We start from the raw sequence: 26,640 nt of genomic DNA, 5'->3' as shown, positions 1-26,640 counted from the left end.
ACATGGAAGACCACATTATGGAAAACATTTATTGTATTGAAAATACAAAAACTTCAAATTAAAGTAACAATTCAAGAAACAAACTTTTGGCATGCGGCCTCCCAAAAATTTACCCATACAAGTTCTCTTACGATGATAAAGCCCCGTTTGCATCTACGCAATATATCAATCTGTATAAATTTAAATACGGCTCAAAACTACACAGCCACAAAATCACATTACTGCACTTCAAGAGTGCATGGCTCACCACATAGGGTAGTTAAGAAAATACTTCTTAAAATATGCTCTGCTTAAAACATTTTTCCTCATTAAAAGTATTCATTTGTAAGCTTTCTGAGTCACATTGGTCAGTCACATTATTAAAAACCTGAAGAACAGCTGAGGACAGTGTATGTAGACTTGATACCTAAATCATAACTGCAGTTGGTCCAGGATCACTTTCTAGAAACAATTCAACCAACAAGTGTGACACACTGAAGGAACAAATACATACTGGTAACAGATTCCAATTGCAAAATACGCCTTGCATTAAAAGGCCTGCCCGCTTACAACAATTCAATTATTTTTAAGTAACTTTACCATCATTAGAGAACTTTTTTTTTTTTTTTAAAGGATAGACGTGTAAACAATGATTAAAATATCCAAATAGAAAACATAGCAAAGCACTGCAATCATAAGCGTTTAAAAGTTTGTTTCTCAGACCTCAATGACTGAGGGGGGAAAACATGGCAAATACATCATGTCATCAAATACGAGTTTCACCAGCTGTTTCCAAAAACAAATGTCACAGACTCCAAACGTAGCTTCTGAACAGCTATACTGTACTTGTTTCTTTTCAATATTGTACCCAATTTAGCAGCAACACAGTATAAATAGCTACAAGCCAATTTTCCTAATGAGTGTAACTTTTTTCATTTCCGTTCCCATTATCATTTCAAAACAACTACATTTCTCAGATCTATCAGAAGCAAGTACAAAAAATACAGGTGCTCAATGAAGGCATAGGGAGTGAGTGGCATTGTGCTTGCAGATTTCAATATTTTTTTCAAAATATTACCGTGATATAGATTGTGCATACTTATCTGAGAAACAATATTCGCATTTTAGCATACACATGATTAGTTATTATAATTGATAATATAACTGCATCAGATGCCAACTGGGTGGAAACTAACCTCTGGCTTGAGAAGCAGAGCCATTTCTTTTCAGGAAAGCCAAAGTTAACCCTGAAACTGTACACCTGTTACCCTTACACTATTTGCAGACAATGATCATTTCCGTTTATAAGGCAAATACTCAACGCTGTCTCAATATCTCTGAACATACATATAAGATCAGCATTGCAAATACAATCAGATTCCTTAACCAACTTTTCTTTGGTGCAACAAAACCGCTGCAATGTTAATTTAGCATGAAACGGCAGACTAAATTACCATTGACCAGCAATTAACTTGTGTTAGACAGGGTACAGAACTGCTATACCTATGGTATAGACTCCAGGGCATAGCATACAAATAATTTGCATCTTAATATCTTAAGAAATGTTTGACCAATGGATCCATTTTAGAGTACCAATTTCATTAAATTTCCACCCCGTTCATCTGATCAGCAAAGCCACTATATATATATAAAAGAAAAAGCCTCAATGCATCAGCTGTCAGTTACACTCTACTGTACAATACATGATAAAGAGGTTGAGTTCCTCTCCAAGCCATATAAAAGACTTCACAAAATACCTCTATGTTGTCACGATTTGCATAACCATTGATTATAATAAACAATTTCAGCAAGTTACACAATGGTGCTCATTGAGGTTCTGAGCTTTTTTTTTTACTATTTTTTTGTTGTTGTAATGATTGAAACTGAAGATTCTTCATTAGAGAATCAACTGGCCATTATTCACAACAAATTGGGAGGGAAAACAATTCTGAGCTTTTAAGGACTTGGAGATGTGAGGCAATATCTCAGCAGTGATGCACACTAATGCAAGGCCCTTTGACGGTAGAGAAGTGTGATTCCTAGAATTCATTCTTAAACATGAATTTCTGCGTCAAAAAGTACTGAGACATATATGGAAGGCATCCCCATTTTCACTCATTTGGATATAATGGCTGCAATTGTTCAAGATAACCTGGAAATGAGGTCCGTTTACAAAAAAAAAAAAACTAATCAAGTCAAATGGGTATTTGGGATTAATCAAGATCCTAGGACTGAAGTATACAAAAATAGTGGCTCTACAGAATAAAAGAATTGTAAGAGAAAAACTGGGCTGAGGTCTCCATGCTCTTCACATGACTGCACATTCCCTGGACCCCCTCTTTGGATCTCCCTAAAACAAAGAAAAATTAGGTTTAGTACATTTACATTTATTCATTTAGTAGATGCTTCTATTCAAAACGACAGTTATATTACAAGATATCAATTATATTACAACGGCCATTGTCATACTTGGGGTAAAGTGCCTTGCACAAGGACACTAGCCTGGCAAGCCAAACTATACAGAAATGTATAGTCTGGAGTCGGACCATTCACAGAGCTGAAGCCTGTGGGTGGGATGAACCGGGTGTCTTTCAAACTACTCTGCACGTAATAGGCCAGCACTTGTGACCAATTGTAGCCGGTCGGCAAAACGGCAAATACATCCTTCTTTAAAACGAATGACTTGAGTGCTTCTTTCTGCTCAACCTTCAAAGAAAAGCCCAAGTCTAACTCTTCCAAAGCCGATTCAAACGAGCTCGCTTTGTTAGCCTCATCCATCTTTCGTTGTTCTCTATGCTTGTTGCAACACTGTCTCACACGCAACTCGTCGAACGAGGACGCATGGTCAAACCCCTTGGTGTCAATATCGGAAGCCGAAGGTGCCTCGCAGCTCTGTCGTCACCGTGCTAAGGCGGGCTCAAGGACTCTGTACACAGATAGCACATTCTGATTGGACAGGCTGGCCTGGTGTCGAACGCAGGCTTGGCATTAACGGTGCTACCCTAGACCATCCCGCTAGGCAAAAAATATTTTGCGTCTAGATTTCTAGGCTAGAAGGATACAACAACCTGAATAGAATTGAACCAACAAATTCTCAGGCTGCTTCTACTGTCAGTAGACAGTATGCTAGCCCAGTTCCTTAACCACTATGTTAGCACCAGGATAGAACAGAGGACTGATTCTGTTAGAACTTCTTTCAGCAAATACAACAAAAATAACTTACCTGCTGGTACAAAACATCTTCTTCATCATAGTCTCCATTTTCATCATCTCCATTCTCCACCTCCTCTGTGATTTTTGTGACCGTCCTCTTAGCAACCTCCTGGAATTAAAAAAAACAAGAGAATTAAGCTTGTAGAGCTGATGACCCAATTCAGTGACCTTTTTTCCCAGCCATTATGGTGACCATACCTCTTCATCTGAATTGACTAGAGTGGTGAGAATTTCATCTCCGGTGCCCCAACTCTGACTCTTCCACAGTAGGTTGCTGGGCGGGCCGTGTGCCACCCCTGCGTCGCTGCTCCAAACCTGCCAACACCACCAACCAAGAGAAGAGTCAGATGCCTCAATGTCAACCCAGGAAAGTAATAGAACAGTTAGGAAAATTAGGTGTTATGATGTGTTGTGTGTGATGTGATTTGTACTTATATTCCCCAACACGAATGCTGTCTGATAAATAGGTCTACCTACATTTATACAAACATATACATCTCATCCCTTACAAAACTGTTCTTCTAAAAAGGCCTGTACTATCAGACCGCTGATTTATAAGCAAACACACTACACCACAGGTGTCAAACTCAAGGCCCGCGGGCCAGATGCGGCCCGCCACGTCATTTCATATGGCCCGCGAGAGCTTTAAGGGTCTGTTACAGTATGTGGCCCGCGAGAGCTTAACAGGTCCGATACAGTTTTTGCGTATAGGCAATACACTGCAATAGCCTACAATGCACGCATGTGAGACTGACAGGGAGGCAACATCAACCTTCCTCTATGATCAGTGCAACTGGCTACATCAGATGTGATAGCAACGTGAAAACAAAATAGACCAGTATTCTAAACTATTTTAGCGAACGGAGCGCCTAAATTACGCGCTCGGTTTAGCCTGCCTGTGAAACGCATGATTGTTTGAAGTGCGTGTGCTTCTTTGAGAGGGGAATCGATGTAAGTTGTAAACTACGTGATACGTTTACGTCTACGTTTAAAAGGCATGTATAATTGTGTGTAGTCCTATTATCCAAAAAATCCAGCTCCAAATCCTTGCTAATCGAGCAAGTGATTGTTTGGCCAAAAGCGAAAATAAGCCTATTCTGACCGAGAAGAGGTGCATTCATATCAGGCAAGCAGAGGCTAGAAGTTTGTAGTAATCGCCCTGTTGCTTTGCATTTTCATTTCAGTTTAAAACGAACAACATATAATCCACACAACACCTTTCAACTTCAAAGAAAAAGTCCACCGAGACCGTTCGCTTCTACTGTATGTGTATGGAACGGTGTAGGCTAGTGACGCATTTCATATGGATGCACTTTTTGACATGACAGTTAGCCTACTCGTTTGCATCACTTGCTAGATGTAAAACTGCATTTCGTTACTGGTATTTCACTCGTGCAATGACAGTAAAGTTGAATATACTCGAATCTAAAAACTCAGAAATATGAAAAAAAAAAGAATCCATGGCATAATCTCTTCCTGACTGACCAGTGACCCTCATTGAAAAGTCAAACTGTATGGAACTGACAGTGGTGTTTTGTTTTTACAAAACATAACAATAATAAAAAAGAACATGTCATGCTGATACCTTTTGCTCTTCTCGATTTTAAGTTTTACCGATGCTAACGATTTTGTGGCTGGTGCTACAAATCTTAGAAGTTACATCTGGCCCTTTGAGGGCAACCATTGGGCTGATGTGGCCCTCGGTGAAAATGAGTTTGACACCCCTGCACTACACCAAACTGCAAACTTCATAAACAATACAAAAGCATATTGTCCTGTTGAAACTGCATTCTTACCGTCACAGTTTGGCCGGCCTTGAGGACATACTTGGGGCTAAACTTGTAGGTAATCTCCTCCTCATCACCAATTTGTCTCTTCAGCCTCCAGCTACCAAGGGACTGATCCTTTAAGACACACATAAACTGCTATCAAAAAAAAAGTAATTTTTCGACGTAGAACTTGCAGTGAAACATTGAACAAACTAAGAATAATAGTAAACAATCAGACAGATAATCACACAACCTGTGGAAAGTTCTGCATGATTTGGAGTATAACCCATGCGTGTATACCTCATCAGAGTTATTTTTGAGGGTGACTGATTTCCCCTCCATGTCGATTTCCTCAATTGTGATGCTGCCGCTGGCCTCTGCCTCCTGGTTGATGTGAATTTTGGGGGCACTGACCATTACCGACTCCTCCAGCTCCACACGCTTCCTCTTCACTCGTGAGGAGCGAGAGGAGCTGCTGCTGCCGGTTGCACGGGAGACAATGACCTTGGAACTGGGGGACAGCTTCAGTCTGGAGGGAGGTGAACAAACACAGAGTCCATACTTTAGATTAAAGATTTCAATTTCACAGTAAAGTATGTCTTCCCTTTTGCCAACAGCACATCAGCAAGAATGAACAAATGTGATATGGACAGGAATGTGCCTCTGGATATCATAGACAACCCAAAGCCTTGCCATGATTGACAGGATTTAACGTCTGTCTCCCGCAACCCTGATTGAGATCAGATCACTGTGAGCCCCAACACTGCCCATTTATTCAAGCCCCAAACAAGTGAGTTGTAATAAATAACCAATAATTAATATCAGTGGAATACATACTCTTTAAGCTGCTCTAGCATCCAGCAAGTCTAAATACTGACCTGTCCTCCTCGCCTTCCAGAAGCTTGCGGTAGGCATGGATCTCCATGTCCAGAGCCAGCTTGACGTCCAACAGCTCCTGGTACTCATTGAGCTGCTGCTGCATGCAGTCTCGCATCTCTGCCATCTCGCGCTCCTTGGCGTCCAACTGCCGACGGTGCTTGTCTCGGTCACTAGCCAGCAGGTCCTCCAGCTCACGGACACGGTCCTCTGCTGCTGCTGCCTGAAATACAAACCACATCAATCACACTATCAAAACACCGGTCATATAAGAATTTATTTCCTCAACATCATGAGAGGTTTTTTTAAAGCGAATGAGATATTAGAATGTTTAAGGTACTCAAGTGATATTGGGTAACGTCACTTCTGTTAAAGGTATACTATGCAGGATTGGCGATTTCCTCGCCGGTTTCGCTTTCACTTTTCATTTTCGCTCGTTTTATGCTTGCATATTTCTCTGCAGAGCTTCCCCTACAGCTTTAGCGTGTATATTTGACAAAACTCCTCAATCGGTCAGTCTGCCGTGCCTTTTCATGACATGACACTTCCTGGATCAGAGCATGGGTGCGTGCCCGGTGTCTCCTGAAGTTGCAAGTGTGGTTTTACCGCTACAGACCACTAGAGCGGCCAAAAAAAACACCGTTCGACCGGTAATGACCCATTTAATCATATATAACAGTATGGAACGAATTGATTAACTGAAAAACGTTGCATAGTATACCTTTAACATCCCACCCTCCCGAGCAAATGAAAGTTGGCAACCGTGGTTTTGGTAAACGCAACCCTGACCGTTTATCTCGGAGATTGGATGGAACAGTTTGTTACGTTTCACGGATCAAGCTGTTTGGAGCCTGGGCCGCCAACAGAAACTGTGTTTTTTACAGTGTATTCAAGGGGCAAGAAGCTAGAGGATGGTGAAGTGATGTCTGCTGTATGTGACAGAAATGTTTTCGCTTAGAAACTGCGTAACGTCACTTAAGGCACCTTTAACAAGGCCCCAGCAAGGTGGCAATAGGTTTATTTCCCATTTTGTTAACACTTTTTCCATTCAATTCAGCCCTACACCCAGTCATCATCTTAATCGCCTCAGGAGCAGGATAAAACGAATTCTGTTGATGTACATATGTTTTCAATACCGATTTTAGCACAGACCAAAAAAACCAAAAACTAAAAGGTACCTGTTTCTGCAAGGCAGATAGTTGGTAGGACAAGCTCTCAATCCGCATACGAGACTCCTGGGCCTCTTCTCTGGCTGCACTCAGGGACTTGTCATTCATATCAGATGATACTTTAGCATTATCCAGCTGCAAAAGAAAAAATGCATTAGTGTACAAAGACAACTCTCTTTAGCACACACACACACATCGAGAAATACAAGTGATATATTTAGTAGAAATGCCTTAATTGCCCATTTAATACTAAAGTGAATATTGCAATGCATGATACACAAGCACCTCCACTAAGCTGAAGTGAACATTATAAATATGGTACCTTGGACTGGAAAGTGATTTCAAGTTCCTCTTTGTAGATCTGCATCTGCTCCTCATGCTGCCTGCGCAGGTCCTGGAGAGCGTGGGCCAGTTTGGACTCGTAGTCTGGCTGGGCTCCGCTGTCCACTTCCACCGTGCGCTTCTCACGACGACGCCTGGTCTCTCGCACCTCCTGCATAACACAATTGCAACATCAGCAACATGTGTCTATATGCTTACCACACTACCAAATAATGCACAAAAGGTGTGGACTTGCAGGTGAAGAGTTGCGTTAGACAGCCAAATCTCACCTCCTCAAACATGCTTTTCCTGAACTGCAAATCCTCTGCGAGGCTCTGACAGCGATTCTCCAGGTCAACGCGCATCAGAGTCTCACCCTCCAGTTGCTTCTTAGCGACTGAATGAGCATCCTCAGCCTGTGATAACAAGTGCAGCAGCACTGACATGTTAGGAGCGGGACTGGGTAAGCATTCCAAAAAAGCTGTGTTTACACTATACAGCAAGGACAGGGTGGTATCTTAAGTTTCCACTCAAAGCCCAGCTAAAAAACATGTGTTTCAGAGTGCCTAAAACATTGCCATTGTGTGGACAGAAGGCAAAAACAATACAATCAAAGCTTTCACACTTTGACCTCAAATATTGTTTTCATCGTTTCTGTGTGGACCGGCCCTCAATTTAAGAAAGGCCAGAGGATTTGTATAGAGATCACAAGTTAAAATTCTGTGAAATGCGGTTAAAAAGCTGATCTGTTTACCTTGGCCAGCCGTGCTTTCAAATCCGCAAGCTCTGCAGAGAGGGCACCGTTCTCACTCAGTGCAGTGTTGAGGGCGGCCTCACTCTGGTTGAACTGTCCCTCCAGTTCCTTAATCCTGGCCTGGGCCAGAATAAGGTCTCCATCCCTCTTCTTGTAGCTGAAATAGAATTTTTCATGTATAAATGAAGAACTCTGCGCATCCAAAATCCAAAATCTTCTGCTGTTTCAGGTGCTTCTCAGTAGGACTTACAGGAGAATCAATTAGGAAGGAGACTGGAGCACACTGAATACACTTGCAGTCTTTAATGGTGCAAACAAAAGAACTGACGTTTCGACACTACGGTGTCTTCTTCAGAACTCTGAAGAAGACACAGTAGTGTCGAAACGTCAGTTCTTTTGTTTGCACCATTAAAGACTGCAAGTGTATTCAGTGTGCTCCAGTCTCCTTCCTAATTGATAGAATTTTTCATATTAGCTTACCAGTTATTGACATGAAAGAGACATACAAATAGTATCGACTGTAAAAAGATATATAAGCCTTTGAAGCAAATTATTCTTTAATGTGATTGGACAGCCACATGATTCAATAACATTGCAAAATGCCAATCACCCTCTAACTAGCCGTTTTACACTGAGACAAGATCTGATTAGCTGGTGACCTCAATGCCCTCCAAGAGCCCCTGTATTTAGCAAAGACAGATGGGAAGGTCCTTTAAGCCAAGATGATCAAGCTGTTTCAGATGGTAGTGAGGGATGCATTCTTTAAAACAGTTTGGCAATTTTATATAGAAATAGATACAACTTTAAAAAGGCTTTAATGCGAAAATTACTTCCGGGACACAATCGATTCTTTGTACTTAAAAAATAAAGAGTCATCATCTACAGGATGCTTCTGTGGTTCATAATACTTTTTAACTTGTGAATGTTGAATGGGACTGGCGTTACTCACTTCCTGTTGACCTCATCAAGCTCTGCTGTGGCCTTCCCGAGGTCAATCTGTAGTCTGGCCCTCTCCCGTGCAGTCTCATCGAGCACACGCCTGGCATCCGCAAGCTCCGCCTCATACAGAGCCTTAATCCCTGTAACCTGGTAAAAGGGAAGTGACAGGCATTAAATAGAGTGCCCTGCGCCCATAGTGGTTATTTACTTTCTCATTCGGGTTGCACATTCAACACAAACCTATACACTTGGAAAAAAATATACAGGGAATTATTCCCACAGCATGCCATCAATTTGTGTGCATAACAGGGAGAAAAGTTTTGATGAAGTTTAGTTTAGTCTCAGTCTTCGACAAATCTGCAATCCATAGTGCAACATTAAACACACAAAGTCCATTCCCCAAAGTACCACTCCCCATAGTACCACACCCCAAATACAGAGCTCCGTAACTTATTTCCGACATCCTCGTGCAATCGCGTGCTATCGCTACATTCAAATTCGAACTGCCCACCGGCCACTCCCATATGGCATATTGCCCGTCAGCGGGGGGACTAGTAGAAGCCTTTACAGTAACGTCACCCCTCCTACATCAAAAACAACCGAGGGTGGGTTTCCTGGGCGTTCTTGCAAATATTACATTGTGATAAATCCTCGGTTCGCCAATCTAGAGTCACGTAACATATTACGCCAATTAAGCGTAAATACGCAAAAAAAAACAAAACACAACTTTAACCCTGTGAGTCAAAGTTGATGCGCACAGTTGAAATGTATTCCATACTATTTTTTACGGAATTTAAAACCACACACATGGATGCAATTACCACCACATGTTTTCCGGACCATGGAAAACACCTTAAATAACCCATAACTCCAAGGACAATCTAACATAATTTACATAAGATTGGGTCCAACATTCTGCATTGTTTAAGTCAACAAGGTATAGCAATGGTAATTTTATTCCCTAGAATAGTTATCTTCAATGTGCCCACACTATGACAAGACTCTTATAACTAAGAACAAACTAATTGGTTCCTACCCGCGGGATTTTTTAAATAGCACTAACCTTCCCGTTGAGTAGGTCTACAGAAGACTATTATTCATCTTCTGATTAGTTACTGGTCTAACGAAATAACAGTTTAATTCATGTCAGCTGGCCACCTACAGCGAGCAAGTTGCCAGGTTAAGTTGTTGGGTTTACTCAATGATAACTAGCTACCAATATGCTAGCTGGCTAATTGAAAAGAAGCTTTATTCCACAACCATGGGCGAGAGCTGGTTCGGCAACTTCCATATCAAGCAAGAACAATGAAACGTGCCTTGCATTTCTATGAATTTCAATATGACAACTAACCTTGCTAGCAACTATGTAGACAATCACATATTAGCGCGTTTAACGCTTTAAATTAAACTTAAGCACCTTTATGCTAAGTACAAGTCAAACTCACTGGCTGTAATACTATTGAGATAGCACTATGCTAACGTTGGGATGCAAGTATCGGTAGCTACTTAGCTAACACATGGTGTAATAAAAAAAAACAACAGAAGGTACCTCTCGTGTAGTAACCTCCTCCTTCTCGGACACTTTCACCATAAGACGATCATTTTCCAATTCCAATGACCGAACACGGTCAATGTAAACGGCGAGTCTATCATTCAATTGTGACAACTCTTTTTTCTCTTGCAAGCGCGAAATCCGCGTCGGGGACAGCGGGGTTGCGGCACCCCGGCTAGCTTCAGCGCGGCTAGGAGTTGCAGTCGCCATATCAAATTTTCTTCTCCACCAAGAAACTTCAAGACCGCTTCAAAGTCGTTCAAACTTTCCTGAAACCTGTAGCTGTATTTACAGAAAATTAGACGTGATGCGCGTAAAACGACACGTCGTTTTTACACATCTGTCAGACGACAACGTCTATGAATGAAACCACTGCCTTGTTCTTTTGAATGTAACGTTAGCTACCTTAACGTTCCTGATCAGCTAACAGGCTAACTTGAAAGACCCCAAATGCAAGATGGCCGAAATAGAGGAGCGACCGCACCGCGCCAAAATGCTTCACCGTAGTGCATGATGGTAATAGTAGTCGTTCACTGACTCCGTTCAAACAGTAACGTTTCGTCCCATTTGAAAAAAAAATCTGAATATTTCCAACAGCAGGGCAGGCTATGAATGAAAATGCTCAAGGACATCACTTCTCTCATTAGGCAAACTTTGCATTATTGCATTACAAGCATTATAAGCATAAAAGGCGTAAAAGCGTCAGACTAAAGCCAGCAAAATCCGTCAACAAGATCGTTATCGTGCATTATGATTGGTACGCTATTTGGCAGATGCTTTTGTCCAAATCGACTTACACTTAATTGCATTAATTAAAGAAAATATGTTCAAATAAAGACACCCCCCACACACACCTCCCAACACTAATATCAAATGTGAATAATTAAATAGTTTTCATCTTATCAAAAGCCACAAACACTACCATGACCCTCCAGCGAATTAATTAAGCACAAGGCCCAAAATACCAACCTTTGTCTAGCCCAAATCTTGGTCACTCAGTGCCTCATTGTTGGCCCACTTCTGGCTGGGCCCCTGGTCCAAGTATGGTTGTGGAATGACACTATTATCTCCTGGCCCAGATCTGGCCCACATACTGTAAAATGACTCATGGTGTCTGTTGGCCCAGACCTGGCCCCCACACATTTTAACTGATAAAGCTGAATGTTGGCTGAGTGTTGGCTTGGCCCCTGGCCCTATACTGGCCCAAACACTCTAAAACTGATATGATTGAGAGCTGCGAGGGGACATGAAGCTTGTCAGGGAATTGAAGTAGCAAGGTGCAGAAGTGTCCGCCGGGCCAGAGTGAGGGATTTGAAGTAAATTCTGACTATTAGGGCTATCATGGAGAGTATCTTACAGAAGTGTCTTTTTTGGCGGATTGAAGACCAGACCCTTTTACTGTCAATGGACAACAACATGTGAATCATGCCAATCATGTGGTGTATTGTGAATACATCATACTGTACCAATCATGTTGGTATTGTTGTGATCGCGCCGCTGGAGCCAGGTTGGTGTTGTGGAGCCAGTTCTGCCTGAAATAGACGCCTGAAGTGCCCAAAGTGCACTGCAATATGGCCTCCGAGTGGAGGTGGAATTCACAAACTGGTGGGCCAGTTAACAATGAATTGCAATAGTCCTGTTCGGAAAGAACGATGGCCTGCACAAGAAGAATGTGCCATATTGTGTCAGATCAGATCTGATCATCCGGATGTTGTAGACTTAACAGACATGACTTTGACAGGCTACAGCCACAGAGAAATGTAGTCATCAATCGTGGCACCATGTGGTGATTTAGTTTGGGTCAGTGATGCTGACCCAAGCTGGATGTCAGCTAAAGCTATTGGGTTGCAGGTTATTTTTGTAGTAGTTTCCCGATAGTGTGACAACTTACCTAGTGCTACAGATGCAGGGACATCACTCTCTATCTTCAAGCTCTTCAAGGCCCAACACTTCTGAGTAGCCTACCTCCTCTCCGAACACTTACAACAACTCAACACACCTAACACTCACCATGCACTTCTCTTTCTCCCTATTCTACCACCTTCATCTAGCCTACCACCAACACTTTGAACTTCTGCAATCAAGTATAGTGTTTATTGTTGTAGTATTTGTTGTTGTAGGACTAATTGTTACCTGAGATCTATTCTGCAATGTAGTCTAAATGTTATTTCCCATTGTTGATAAAGTAGTGTCTGCTAGTGTCTGAATGTAGCCTAAATGTACTGTAAATGCATGTGGGGGCATTGAGCTGCCTCAACTCATCAATGTTCTTGCGATGCGCAAACTTAGACGCTTAATATCTTACCCATGGTGTTAAATTAGAACACATTTTGCTTTGGTTAGTCTCTGCTCTTTGGCCATCAATCAAATTGCGAGGATCACTGAGCAGGAATTGAAACTGGGGCACCATACTGTGCAGGTGCCCCAGCCAGTTGCGCCACAGCTGGGGCCAGTATAGTAAACTTGACCATTAACTATAAACCGTTAGTTATTGTATGCTAAACAGCAACACAATATATAATCTGCAGAGGTCTACTAGTTCACCACTGACCACCACACCTTCATGTGCTCCATTTTGGTAGTTTTTGTTAATTAATCAGAAACATCCCACACTATTCAACACAAACATTCCATGTTTTTACTGTAATTCCTTAAAGAAAACATTCTTATTTTTACTCATTAAACAAAACAGACTTTAAATACATTATTATCAGTGCCTAGATACAGAGTCAATAACATTGACCAAACAGTTAATTAGGCTCTGCTCCAGTGTCTCCTATCGTTCAGTGCATTACCTGAGGACAGTTCAAACAGTGTGAGCGTGTGTTGGCACGCGCAAGTGCGTACATCTGTGTGTGTGTGTTTGTGTGTGTGTGTGTTTGTGTGTGTGTTTTTGTGTGTGTGTGTGTGTGTGTGTGTATGGTTAAGAAAGAGAGACAGTTGTTAGTCTTTTTTGGCGCTTTTCTCAGATCTCCTTTGTCGCATCTCACTAAAAATCTTCAGCAGTGAGAGCAGTATCGGGACACACATTGGTAAGAACAGAGGGATGTAGATGGCAAATTTCTGATCATCAGGGAAATAGAGCAAATGCAACAATGATGGATCGAAAAAGGCACATTCAGACGCCAAAATAGCTTCTCTGCTGTACTGCAACGCAAAGGCTAAGTTTCCAGCCTCCAGCTCAGCAATAGCTGCCTGTAGGGAAGTCACTGCATTCAGTACTTGTTGAGCAATATTGTCATTAATAACAATGTTACCAATTTCATCCAGTAGTTGGGAAAGAGAGGTGATCGTCGCACTGGCCGTAGCCACATTCTCCACACTGCGGCTCCATAGAAGCCGGTCCAGCTCCCAGTCGGCCACTCCTGCACTGCCTGGGCCCTGGAGTTCAAAGCCTTTCGGGGGATGAACCTGCTGAATCCCTAACAGGAGCCTGAGCTGTGCCAAGAAAACACCCATCACTTTACTCATATCGATATTGAGATCAGCTGGGAAGCTGGTGTCGTTGTTGTACATGTCATTCACATTATAGACCATAATGCCACCCCAACGAGGACTGTGGAACGCATTTGATGGGACTTCCCGTTTCCTATGGTCGCGGATGAAGAGTGGAGAGTGGTGGGGGTCTGGGACATAGAGGAGGAAGTTGAGCACAGGGTTGGAGGATGCTGCATTGGAGCCTAGCCTGGCTTCCACTGGGTTAATGACATGGGCAAGGCTGTCAGCACTGAGTGTGTAGAATGATGCAGTTTTGTCAAAGCGAGGATTCACCCCAAGAACAGCATAGTACAGAATTTGAGAATCCACAGAGAAATTGGCCACAACAGACATCTTGTCAAGTAAAGGCTGGATGTATTGCTGCACCGCACCTTCAATGTCCCACTGCAGCCTGTGGGACTGGGGGCTGGGATTCAGCAGACTGAATGTGATCTCATAGCCAGGACTGGATTTGAAGGCTCTCATGCTGTCCACCAGGCTCTCCCTGCTCATCTTGGCCAGTCTGACGCGGTTGCTAAGTGCTGCAATGATGTCCTGATGGCTGAAGGACATAGTGTGGACCACCTGCTCCACTTCAGGGTCTATTGCAGAGAGAACTTCCTTCAATCCTGTTCCTGCTTTTCTGAGTTCAAATTTGACCAGTGCTGTTCTTTTCAGACCCACGTATGCTTTTATATCTTCTGCTAGTAGTGTCGAAGATTCAGGCAACACATATACAACAACAGAACCACAAGCACTCTCACTCAGGATGTGCAAGGACTTATCTGCCTCGGCTGCGTTTGGCTGATTCAGGGCGTCTTCCTCCATGATCGTGGCTGTGCGGTATTTGGTCTCGTATCTATACTTCAGAGCTGTTTCGCCATCCACCTGGTGCTCTTGTTCACGAACCTGACTCAGTGGAAGCTTCTGTTGTTGATCAGGCGTAAGTGTGCCCTGGGCAAATACCACCTCCACTTCCAGAGTAAGGTGCAGATGCAATGAATCCAGCTCACGGATTTGTGACATCGGCAGCCAGGCACGATAGGTCTCTGTCGTTCTCCACCACAGCGGAATTCCCACGACAACAACTATGGCAGCTATAGCAAGAGCTGCCTTACGTCCGCGTTGCTTTTCCTGATCCATTGATAATGCTGTTATATTACCACCAAAGGCTGCCTTTCATTCAGACCAGACGCTTACCCCTTCTTGATGGAGCACGGCTCCAGCCAGGACTTCCTGCTTCCCATCAAAACACGGTATATGGCGAATTATGGAATTTGTAGTTTTTTATGTTTGCGTGCGCCCCTATTTTTAGCAAGTTCATTTCTTTGAAAACCTTCCACAAATTAATCCAATAATGATGATAATAATAATATGCTTTGTTTGAAAGGATTATGGAATACAGTTCCTAAGTATTTCCAAATCCCCACTGACTTTAGTTTTCGAACAAAGAGAGAGGCACACGCTATGTGATCATCAACAGATGGCGCTGTTAGTATTTCTGGAGACATTTCATCAATTTGAGAGTAGAATATCCAGCTTCCGCAGCTAAACGTTCCTTCCGGTTTGGACGCCATTAGAGAAGCAGGTATGAAATCTCCAAATCTATGTAGTTTATTTGGAATCCAATGAATATCTTTGTCATCTTATATATTTTTTGTACATATCAAGTACCAAAATGATCCGTACCCATGTCTAACCTTGTATGAAGAGTATTACACTGCTAATCGAAATAGTAAACATTGAACACCACAAACGCTAAGGGCTTCTATCTTTTGCCTCTTTCCACATGAGAGGAGCGGTCTTGTATTATTTTGACCACCCAATATAAATATTGAATATTGCTGTGTAAAGTCCAGCTACTTGGAAATGAGTGGAGAGAATTGTATCACCCTATGTGTTGTTTGTTAGCCACTCTGCTAACGCCATTGACATTAGTAATGGCACGATTTGTGAGAGCATGCAATTTCAGGATGCTTTGTAATGAAGATGACGCTCCGTAGTTAGCTGTTTATGCCTTGTTAGAAATATTAGGGCTTGTGAAGTACTGAATATGTGATGATAATTCTTCAGTGAGATGTTTAATTGGATATAGGCTGTCAGTGCGTTGAAACGTATCGTCACAATCTTGCAAGTGCAACATAATCAATGTAGGCTTAATTTAAGGCACCTAACCTGCCTGTCGTCAGCCTCTTCACTAACTCTTATCTTATTTTCACAGAGATGGCTATTCGGTACCCCATGGCAGTGGGCCTTAACAAAGGCCACCCAGTGACCAAAAACGTTGCAAAGCCCAAACACAGCCGCAGGAGAGGGGTAAGATTCTGTCTTTTTGATATGAAACTAGCAGGCCCTGGTGTTGCTAGTGACATTAATGTTCTGATTCTGCTACATTAAATTGAGGAGACTTTATCAACGCATTTACCTGTGCTCACCCTTCTATGTAATGTTAAAATGGCTGTGTTTAATAAGGTCTATAATGAATGCCACTGAGATTCTGAAGGAGAGGTGCAAACGTACACCAAAATCGAGGTGCAGGCAGCTGATATAAACTTATGGAGAGAGAGAGATGCCACTGAGATTCTGTCATCTAATAAACTGTTCACAATGTTTTTCAGCAACTGACCAAACACGCCAAGTTTGCACGTGATCTGATCCGTGAGGTGTGTGGCTTTGCCCCCTATGAGAGACGCGCCATGGAGTTGCTGAAGGTGTCCAAGGACAAGCGTGCCCTCAAGTTCATCAAGAAAAGGGTATTTTTCTTTCTTTCCAAATCTTCTCATTTCAACTTGAATGCGTTCGCTTTGGAATTGAGAATATTCAAATGTGGAATACAGGTGGGACTGGGGTATGGAACTTGAGGCTCTCAAGCTGGAATTGGAGGCCGTCTTGTGCCGTACTGCGTTTAATGAAACAATGAAAGCAATTGAAAAGCAATGAAAATTGCAATGAAAGCAATATTTGTGCAGCTGCTCCCGTGTTGGTTCTGTGGATCGTAATGATGTAATTTTGTGCTTGCCTTCAGGTGGGAACTCACATCCGCGCCAAGAGAAAGAGGGAAGAGCTGAGCAACATCCTGGCCGCCATGAGAAAGGCTGCTGCCAAGAAGGAGTAAACTGTAGCCTAATAAATGACAATTTGTATATTGACATCATATTGTTGTTCGTATTCCTTGATTCTTGTGAAGGGTGCGCAGGCATTGTCTATTCATGGGTTTCATCAGGTCCCTTTCCACAGGTGTGTTAAATCAAGTACCATCCATCCAGTCTGCATTTGTAATCTAGGTGCTTGATTTTATATAGGTGTGGAAAGTGACCTGATGAAACCATGAGTACTGTGAAGCTCAGTCCAAGCTTAAATGATACGCTTGTGTGTAAGAGCGAGTCTATTTTGTGAAATGTGGGCTGAAGTCGGATGCATCATGCCATGATGCTCAAATTTGGCATCGATCCCTTTTGTGTAGGTGAAGATTGTGGTCATTGTTGAGCCAGCACAGAAGTATTTTGGTTTAGGTCACGTCAGAAAGGTTCCAATTGCCAACTGAAATGAAATCTTTCCTCTGGTAAACGATCCCCAACTTTGTTTGAGGGTCAGTAAATAGTTGGTCTCATAGAGGATTGTTGAATCCACTTCACTTGATTTAGGATATTTACTGAAAACAATAAAATGCGGTGATGCTTTTATGACCGTACGTTTATGATAACTTCCATACAAGTACACAACTGCAGTCCCAAGCTTAAGGACAAAATTGATGGTTCTGAACAAGATGCAAGAAATGCTGGGAGAAAACATACATCTTGCCTCCAGAACTGACTTAGTATTTCAACAACAGTAACCATACCTTTTTTAACCAGTATTTGTAGAGTTATAAGGCATGAAGGATGCAGTGTAAGGATGTTAAATCATTAGGTCTAAGAAAGAATCCAACCCATAGTATTTCTTGTGACAACTGGGTCATTTAAAGGTGCTCCAAGTGATGTTGGACAGTTTCTAATGTCACATACAGCAGACCTCACCTCATTATCTGCAAGCTGCCTGTGCCCTGAACACAAAAAAAAAAAAAAAAAAAAGCAACTTGGTCAAGCTTGGACAATTAAAACCCAAAACTGATCCAGACAATCACCAATGATATGCATCTATAGCTGTTTCACTTGCAAGGGAGAGAGTGGTGAACGAGCTCTCTTGTTTGAACGTCAACAGAAGTGATGTTACCAAACATTGCTTTGACCACCTTTAAAGTTGTTTGCACAGAAGTGATATATTTAATAATGGACAAACCACTTTTTAAATTAGTACTTAAACTCAGAGAATCAAAATAAATGCTGAAATCAATAAAAAAAAAAATGGGAAGGTTGATTTGGTTCCATCATATGCAACATACATATCTTTGTAAATAATAATAATAAAAAAAACCTATGTCAAGGCTGCGTAGCAGCAATATCATGATCCAGCTGTCTGGCTTGAGGATCTTAGAATTTGAATAGAATTCAGCTACCAGCCTACTCCCATGATCATGTCCACACAAGTGATCGTGTCCTTGTGGCCCATCTCACTCATCTAACTGCAATGATGCACCTCAGGGATTATGTGGCATCTGATCATTGGATAACAAAAACAGCGTCAACACTGCCAGTCACTTCATTCATCAGTTCTCTCCAGAGAAGACGACCTTGTAGACTTGGTCATAGTGTTCCACAAAATGCACCTCCAGGCCTTCAGTGATGTATTCTGCAAGGTCTGAGAAATCCTTCTTGTTCTCCTCTGGCAGTATGATGCAAGTCACACCAGCCCTCTTGGCCTGCAATTTATTAAAGTTTGGTCAGTGACCCTCAAGAAAAAAGAAGGCCAAGCACGGAGCAACATCAGACAAATATTGCCTCATCAGAACAGGTACTACAGTGCTTTGTACTGCAGCATATAAAACCCCTTCAAATTAAATAGTATCGCAATGCTTACCAACATTGTGACTCCTACAGCCACTGGGGATCTTTAACACACAACTTACCGCAATGGTCTTCTCTTTGATTCCACCCACAGGGAGGATTTTGCCCGTCAGGGACAGCTCTCCTGTCATGGCCACATTCTGACGTGCTGGGGTGTTGGTGGCCAAGGACAGCAGCGCCGTCACTATGGTGCAACCAGCACTTGGTCCATCCTTCGGAGTAGCACCCTACAGAGATTTCATGATTTTAGACTCACTACATAACAAGACAGCAATAGGTACAAACCATCCACATTTTTTAAAAGGAGTGATGGCTTTTAATGGCGAATGTAACAGTAACAGTAAACCACACAATTAAAAAAAGAAGTTTGCCCTGAAGTGAGGCATACCTCTGGGACGTGAAGGTGTAGGTGAGAGTTGACGAGGAAATCGTTGTCGGGCTGCTGCTTCATGAGGAAGGCGCGAGAGAAGGTGTAGGCGATTTTGGCACTCTCCTTCATCACATCACCTAGCTGACCAGTCAGCTCAAGGGACCCCTCTTTTGGTCCATCTTTCCCTGAATCGTCCCGAGGTCGTCGCAGAGAGGTTTCAATAAAGAGAGTGGAACCACCTGAATGAGAATGAGACAAGGGTGGAGATGAGTTATTAAACAGAACAAAGTAAAATCTATACATTCATTTTTACTTTTCAAAGAAACCAGAGACTGTGCTGAGAATTTTTATTTTGTTCTTTAGTGATAGTGATAAGAAACGTCTCCCTTTCTTATTCACAAGTGAATCAATTGGTAAAGACTACATAGTTGTATTATAGGTGTCATGCTTTCTTACCCATAGCTGTCCAGGCCAATCCCATGATGACGCCTGGAGGGGTCACATCATACATTCGATCCACTGTAAAGATGGGTTTACCAACGTAGTCCTGCAGATTGTCAGATGTGACTTTCACTGAGGTCTCTTCTCCATTCACAATGCGGAACGCAACTTTTCGGAAAACCTTCAAACAGAAAGAAGTAAGGGAATAAATTGTCTTTTTAGTACAATAAACAACAGTTCATCATGCATAATCAGGAAATGTTTTCTTTTTACGTAACTGCTACTGAGCTGATATTACCTTCTCCACTTGCTTCTGAAGGTTTCGGACCCCACTTTCTCTACAATACTGCCTTATGAGAACATTCAAAGCCTCAGCTGAGATTTCCGTTTTCTGCTCATCCAGTCCACAAAGGGTTCGCAGCTGAGGTACCAGGTATCTCTGCATTTCAGTGAGCATAAAGAGACGTTATTCAAGCTCAACAGTTCTGGACTGTATTAAAACCACAGGAGTAAATTAACAAATGGCCACTGACAGCATGTGAGCGGAGTGAAATATTGAACATATTTCAACCATTACCTCTGCAATGGCTAGTTTCTCCTGGGCTACATATCCGGACACATTGATCATTTCCATACGATCTCTCAGGGGTTCAGGGATGGTGTCAAGCACATTGGCAGTACAAATAAAGAGTACCTAAAAAAGGAAGGAATAAGTTGTGATGACAGGCACTGTACTGAACGTATTGGAATACCTTTTCAAGAATCATGGAGCCCATGTGATACCTTTGACAAGTCCACAGGCACGTCAAGGTAATGGTCAAGAAAGTTTGCATTCTGCTCTGGATCCAAAAGCTCCAGCAGGGCTGACGAAGGGTCACCCTGGTAACCTCGTCCAATTTTGTCAACCTTCAGAATTTTAACAGACAGTGTCAAACACATTCTTCTACAGCATCCCAATGCATTATAACCATAAGCATAACTCCATAAAAAATGTTTTAGTACCTCATCAATTAATACAAGAGGATTTTCAGTTTTAGTCTTCTTTAAGCACTGGATGATCTTTCCCGGCATAGCTCCAACATACGTCCTCCTGCAATGAGAAGGGCAGTTATAGGTGATTCAACAGAAATATGAAATGTAGTAGGGCACTAATTGCTAGTGCTGGTGCAGGATCACCCACCTGTGACCTTTAATTTCTGCAACATCAGTCATACCACCCACACTGAAACGGAAATACTCCCGGTTAAGGGCTCTGGCAATGGAGCGAGCGATACTGGTTTTTCCTACACCTGGGGGTCCGTAGAAACACAAGATCTTTCCTTGTGTACTGCCCCGTAACTGGCTCACTGCAATAAACTCCTGTTTGATAAAACAAGGAATAAAATAAGTTCCACATACATCATTTCAAAGTATATATCAATTTTATATAGCTATCAGTAAAACAATTAAATTAAACCAATGATATGAACATTAAGTAATGATAAATAGTTATAATCAATTTTCCTGAATATTTCAGACATTCTTCAAACTTTTTCACCCAAGTCAATTGTTCCAGTTGACTCTGTTAATGTAATTTCTCACCAGAATACGTTTCTTCACATCATCCATCCCATAATGATCTTCCTCAAGCACCTCCTTTGCTCGGGCCAGCTCTAGATTTTCTGTGCTATAGGTTCCCCATGGCATGGAAGTCAGCCAATCCAAATAGTTGCGTGTAACACTGCACCATTACAGGACAGAAAAAGAATACTTGATGAATTAATACACGTTTAACAACAACAAAAAAAAACATCAGTCTAACTTATCATAGATAATAATGTAGAACAACAACTGTTAGCTTCTTTAACCATTTTGCAGAAGAGAATTCAGTAACAATAAGATTCAAATGCTTTATTTGACACTAACTTGAACTCAGAGGAGTGATTATCAAGCAGGCTGAGTTTAGTCAGCTCTTCATTAATGACATCCATAACGTGCTGTGGCACCACTCTTTCCTTCAGTCTCTCCCTGAACTTCTCTTCAATGGCGTCCTTGTCCTCTTTTTCCAGGCCGAGTTCTTTCTTAATGATCTTCAGCTGCTCCTGGAGAAGGTACTTCCTGTGTGTTTGCTTGATCTTCTCTTCAACCTATAAAACAAGAACAAGATATGGTCATTTCAGCTGTACACAAAACATTAACTTTTCCCAGCTATTGGGGAACCACTGTGGTTAAATGCAGTAACTCCAACTCTCATGTCTGCAGTAGAAAATGTATCAGTACTTGCGTAACACTGGTCTTGAATAACATACTCCACATGTAACAGGTTAGACTATACAGTACACAGTGCAGTACAGTACAGTACACTTATGTTAATATTATAATTACACAATAGATCTAGTGTAGAAACACCGCCGTGGCCTACTGGTTAGGGCTTCGGGCTTGTAACCGGAGGGTTGCTGGTTCGATCCCAGACTAGTCCACGGCTGAAGTGCCCTTGAGCAAGGCACCTAACCCCTCACTGCTCCCCAAGCGCCGCTGGTTGGGCAGGCAGCTCACTGATCCGGGTTAATGTGTGATTCACCTCACTGTATATTCACTGTGAGCTGTGTGTGTTTACTAATTCGGTTAAATTGGGTTGAATGCAGAGAAACTTATTTTTTTTTGTAAAGCTTTGATCCCTTCATATTTCTCCACACTGGTAGTGAGGGTCTCTAGTAGACCCTCCTCTCCCCCTTTGCCTTAAATCCCCTGTCTCCCCCCTTCCTCTTTCCTGTTTAAAATCCTTATGGAAAGAGGTAGGTTGAGTGATTGCATATAAGCAATCTAATAAATATTAAAAATCAACACAACGCAGAAGTCTACCCGGTTACACACACAAACATGAGGATGACTTGACAGCCATGCCAAGGTCAGAGTCAAGGACATATCATGAACATGGGATACTTACCTCCCTTCCTAGGCGTTGCTGTAGCTTGCTGAGCTCATATTCTTTCTTTAATAGGGACAGTGCCTTGTACAGACGTTTGGGGATCTGCACAGAAGATACAGCAGTGATATTTAGAGAAACATGTAAATGTAAAAGATCTAGTTCTAAGCACTTCCAGCAGCTGCAAATTGATTTCTGAGCAATTTCAGCTATGAGGCTGTTTTTGCTTTTGCTATTCAGATATATTGGAAAATGGGATTGAGTTTGGGACTGGAAAATGACTATAGGTTGGATCCGGACCTGGATCCCTGTGGTCGCTTGAACCTGCATATGGTAGGAATACTACCGCTTGTGAATACTACCACTATCTTCCCGACAGACAAACCATTCTGAAGGACCACTCACATTAGTCTCTTCCAGAACATCCTGAAGCTCGTGTGACTCTGCCCCAGTGAGAGCTGCCCCCATGTCACTCAGGTAGATGGGATTATCAACCACTCTCTGTCCAGCCTGCATCATCTGCAGCACAGATTCTCTAAAGACCAAGAGATAGAAAGGGCTCTTTAATATAGCATTGGAAAGAATATTGTTTTTGTATTTAAAAACCAAACAAGCCACAACTGGCGCATATGATGATCTTTTTACATACCTGTACAGCGGATTCAAAGCAATGATATCTCTAATAGTCTTCACAATTTCTGCTGTCAGTGCCTAACACAAAACAGATAAATTCTTATCAGTTTCTTACTTAAAAAGATAAAAATAAAGATCAAATATGCTGGTGTAAATGTGTGATCTGACAAAGGCCAGTACCTTGACTTCTTCTGTGATCTGAAACTCTTCATGCAGCACGTTGTCCACCTCCACCATGAGGATCTCAAGGGAGGTTTTGGGCAGTGGCACAGGCTCCACCGTCAGGTCTGCGTCCTTTATGGTCTCCTCCATGGCTTCAGTCAAAGAGCCTTCCTTGCGTACACGTTTGGGTTTCCGGCGCGGGGGCTTGGGCAGGCCTCCCTCCCCCTCAGACTCCACAGGAGATGGAGGCTCGTCAGGCTCCACTTCCAGTTGCTTATTAATACGAACTCTAACAAAGGTACACAGTATTTAACACCTGCCATGAGTAGTTCGACTAGAGAAATGCACGGCTAGGGATCAACTCATGCATTGTACTCAATGCTACAGGAAGACATTAATACTTGTTTAACTAAAAATGCTGATTGCTGACTTTACCATTATGGAAATGTAGACATTGTGTTTGTTTGTGCACACAAAACTTTTGAATGTTGTTACTAAAGGGAACTGAAATGCACTAACACTGCAACTACACCAAACAGCAGTTGCATTATTGTAGAACATGTACAAGAAGAATTACCGTCTGTGGCCCATGACAATCATACGGAGTTTGTCTCCAAGGTCCTGCATCTCATGTATCTGCACAAAAGTGCCAGTGTTGTAGATGGCATCCAGGTTTTCCACAACATCTACCTCATTGCTAAATGAAAAAATGAAATGGTGTTGATGTTTGCTCAATGGCCATTTGAGAACAAGTGATAATTGTTATTTTAAGGATCGCGGAGGTTATTACCTGTCATCTTTCTTTAGAAAAACACCAGCATAAGGCTGGGCCAACCTCACTTTTCGCCTCAAAAGGTCCATTAAGGCTTTATTCTTCACCTAAGAATTATGAAGTGGTTGCAAAACAGAGGTGCAGTTGAGAACACATTGTAACAATCATTCAACTTCCAAATGCTTTCATACAAGTCACTACCTGCATGAGGGCTATATCCAAACTGCTGAAACTTATCAATGAAAAATATCTCATAAACACTGAATACAATTGCTAAGCACAAGTATTTCTGGAGATTATACATTTTGAAATGTGTGGTCCTCGTGCTTCATCTTAACCCTTAACACACTGGATGATGTAAGAGGCAGCAATTCGTCCTTTAACTCCAAGTTGCCTGCTACAGTACACTTCTACCGCTTCATTACAAAGTATGTGACTTTGAATAATCTACTTTCAGACCTGCAAGTGGTTATTTCGATTTCAAAAGCGGTTTTACCTCAATAATTTTGATGAATCGAGGGAAGACTGGGTTTCTATTAACGGCGATAAGGGGTACATTAGGGAAAACCTCTGGCACCATCATGGTTGTAAGGGCAGTCATTTGCGGGGAACCATAACCTGCCCCACCGTCACCACCGGTCTCATCCCCTCCTGAACCACCGCTTTCGGCTCCATCCTCTCCTGAAAGTCCGCTCGCCCGGTTGCCGAAGTATCTCCTCTGCTGACAGCCAAAAATGACTCTACCATGTTCAGTAATTTCGGTGGTAGAGCCAAAAACACTTGCAATCCGTCTCCATTTGTTTAGATCACCATAGCGCATCGCTCCTGTCATTGATGAGCTGATGTTACCAAAGGAGCCATTGCATAAGGATGATTTCCATGTGAAATTTGAGGAAGAATAACAGCGATTTGTGACCTTGCTTGACGTTATGGCTATATCTCCTCCATTGCTACTCCTGAGGACTTGTCCCGTTGTACCTAGGCAATTTTTAAAAGTAGTATTCCCATTTCTGTAGGACTGTCTCAACGCTCCTAACATCCTCATGTAGGTGGCCATGTTTGCTCTGGAGTTTTCTAGAGAGACTAGAGATCATGTGAAACAGGAGATTTCCATCTTCCGCTGAAGAAGCGCAACAGCAGTCGGAACCGGAACTTTAGCATCGGAGGCTAGTTTTTTAATGGAACTGTATGGGCAAGTGGCTACAGTGAGACGAATAAACACAGATTTTATGAAAACGAACATATCTTTTTCAATTAGACTATGGTTATCATGGTCTTTAACACCTTTCTCAAAAAATGACGGTAATCACTGAGATCTGAAGCGAAAACTGATAGTTTATGAGACAACTGACTGTTCTTCTCCATGTAGCCTAAGTGAATGATAACAAAGTTTTAAGTAATCATGCACGTTAAGCTGAGGCTTCGCTTGTCAAGAAAATGTATTTAATAGGTTCAGAGTGATAGGCTACACGTGACCAAAGTAGTGGTTATGTTTTCGGCGACGATTGCTATCTCCACAGACGGTTGGTGTAAAGAATCTTTGCTATGTTGCGTCATCAAATCTCCTCCCACTGTTTTTACGTCCACATGACCACAGGCCCACAGACTGTCCTACAGTTTATTCTCAAAGAATGAATTGCGGATTTTTTGTTTGTTTGTTTATTTGTTCTATGTATGTTTGATTTTAAGACTGAATATGAAAGTAACAGTCCTGTCTTGTGACCTCAAATGACTACTATTGAGGTTTTTGGTTTTTGCTTGCCAGCTTGGCTGTACCATGCAGCACATTGTGTGTTTGTTACTTGATTGTAAGAAAATGTCTAAGAAAATAAAGTAGGCAATTAAAAGATAGTTCCTTGAAGATCTCTGATTCCAAATCCGCCTACAAAAAGTAATGTCTATAAGAGATTGCTTGCAGTCTAAATAAAGTGAACAAAGTGTAATGCAGATATCACCTGGGCCTGCTTCTTGGGTGTGTAAAGATTCCAGAATTGGTCTGGGAAAAGTCTAATTATGATGGCATGTGGCTGCAACACATAACGTACAAACCTATAGGCTATGTTATAGACTGAACTTAGTGAGTAAAGTTTTATATGGGCTATAGAGCCAATTATTTTTCAAGTAGGCTACAAAGTGTTTTACATATAGATATTAGGCCTAAGACAATAATATATATATATATATATATATATATATATATATATATATATATATATTAATTCTGAATTAATATTAGCCTATGTCTTGCTTTTCTTTGTCGATTTGCACTAGTTGTAAAATTATAACACAGGTTATTATTAGCAAGTTAAACAAAAGTTATTAGCACATTAATTTGTATAGGCTATATATGTTTATTTGTTAAGGC

At 41.9% G+C, this 26,640-nt stretch overlaps 4 protein-coding genes across 4 annotated transcripts; 1 reads left to right on the top strand and 3 right to left on the bottom strand.

The window, feature by feature from the left end:
- Positions 1–15: 15 nt before the first annotated feature.
- Positions 16–11,006, bottom strand: lmnb2 (lamin B2). Its single transcript, XM_062556607.1, has 12 exons — positions 10,570–11,006; positions 9,031–9,167; positions 8,082–8,238; positions 7,618–7,743; positions 7,329–7,499; positions 7,016–7,141; positions 5,840–6,060; positions 5,262–5,490; positions 4,989–5,096; positions 3,391–3,507; positions 3,203–3,301; positions 16–2,329 (listed from the first exon to the last, which is right to left on the bottom strand). The coding sequence occupies exons 1-12, from the start codon at positions 10,780–10,782 to the stop codon at positions 2,288–2,290; spliced, it is 1,746 nt and encodes a 581-aa protein (XP_062412591.1). The 5' UTR covers positions 10,783–11,006; the 3' UTR covers positions 16–2,287.
- A 2,188-nt stretch (positions 11,007–13,194) lies between these two features.
- pigs (phosphatidylinositol glycan anchor biosynthesis, class S) lies at positions 13,195–15,286 on the bottom strand. Its single transcript, XM_062556606.1, has one exon. The coding sequence runs from the start codon at positions 15,190–15,192 to the stop codon at positions 13,516–13,518; it is 1,677 nt and encodes a 558-aa protein (XP_062412590.1). The 5' UTR covers positions 15,193–15,286; the 3' UTR covers positions 13,195–13,515.
- A 206-nt stretch (positions 15,287–15,492) lies between these two features.
- Positions 15,493–17,203, top strand: rpl36 (ribosomal protein L36). The gene is made up of 4 exons (XM_062556605.1): positions 15,493–15,637; positions 16,271–16,365; positions 16,668–16,802; positions 17,075–17,203. The coding sequence occupies exons 2-4, from the start codon at positions 16,273–16,275 to the stop codon at positions 17,162–17,164; spliced, it is 318 nt and encodes a 105-aa protein (XP_062412589.1). The 5' UTR covers positions 15,493–15,637; positions 16,271–16,272; the 3' UTR covers positions 17,165–17,203.
- Positions 17,204–18,288: 1,085 nt separating this feature from the next.
- Positions 18,289–25,347, bottom strand: lonp1 (lon peptidase 1, mitochondrial). Its single transcript, XM_062556604.1, has 18 exons — positions 24,772–25,347; positions 24,294–24,382; positions 24,081–24,200; positions 23,522–23,792; positions 23,358–23,419; positions 23,114–23,243; positions 22,730–22,813; positions 21,709–21,929; positions 21,385–21,523; positions 20,984–21,162; positions 20,806–20,893; positions 20,587–20,709; positions 20,381–20,497; positions 20,102–20,242; positions 19,819–19,984; positions 19,381–19,601; positions 19,055–19,219; positions 18,289–18,847 (listed from the first exon to the last, which is right to left on the bottom strand). The coding sequence occupies exons 1-18, from the start codon at positions 25,330–25,332 to the stop codon at positions 18,695–18,697; spliced, it is 3,030 nt and encodes a 1,009-aa protein (XP_062412588.1). The 5' UTR covers positions 25,333–25,347; the 3' UTR covers positions 18,289–18,694.
- Positions 25,348–26,640: the final 1,293 nt, after the last annotated feature.

This window comes from Sardina pilchardus, chromosome 15, assembly GCF_963854185.1.
Source record: "Sardina pilchardus chromosome 15, fSarPil1.1, whole genome shotgun sequence".
Classification (NCBI taxonomy): Eukaryota; Metazoa; Chordata; class Actinopteri; order Clupeiformes; family Clupeidae; genus Sardina; species Sardina pilchardus.
Note: the sequence above shows the minus strand (reverse complement) of the source record. Positions and strands in the feature narration are given on the sequence as shown.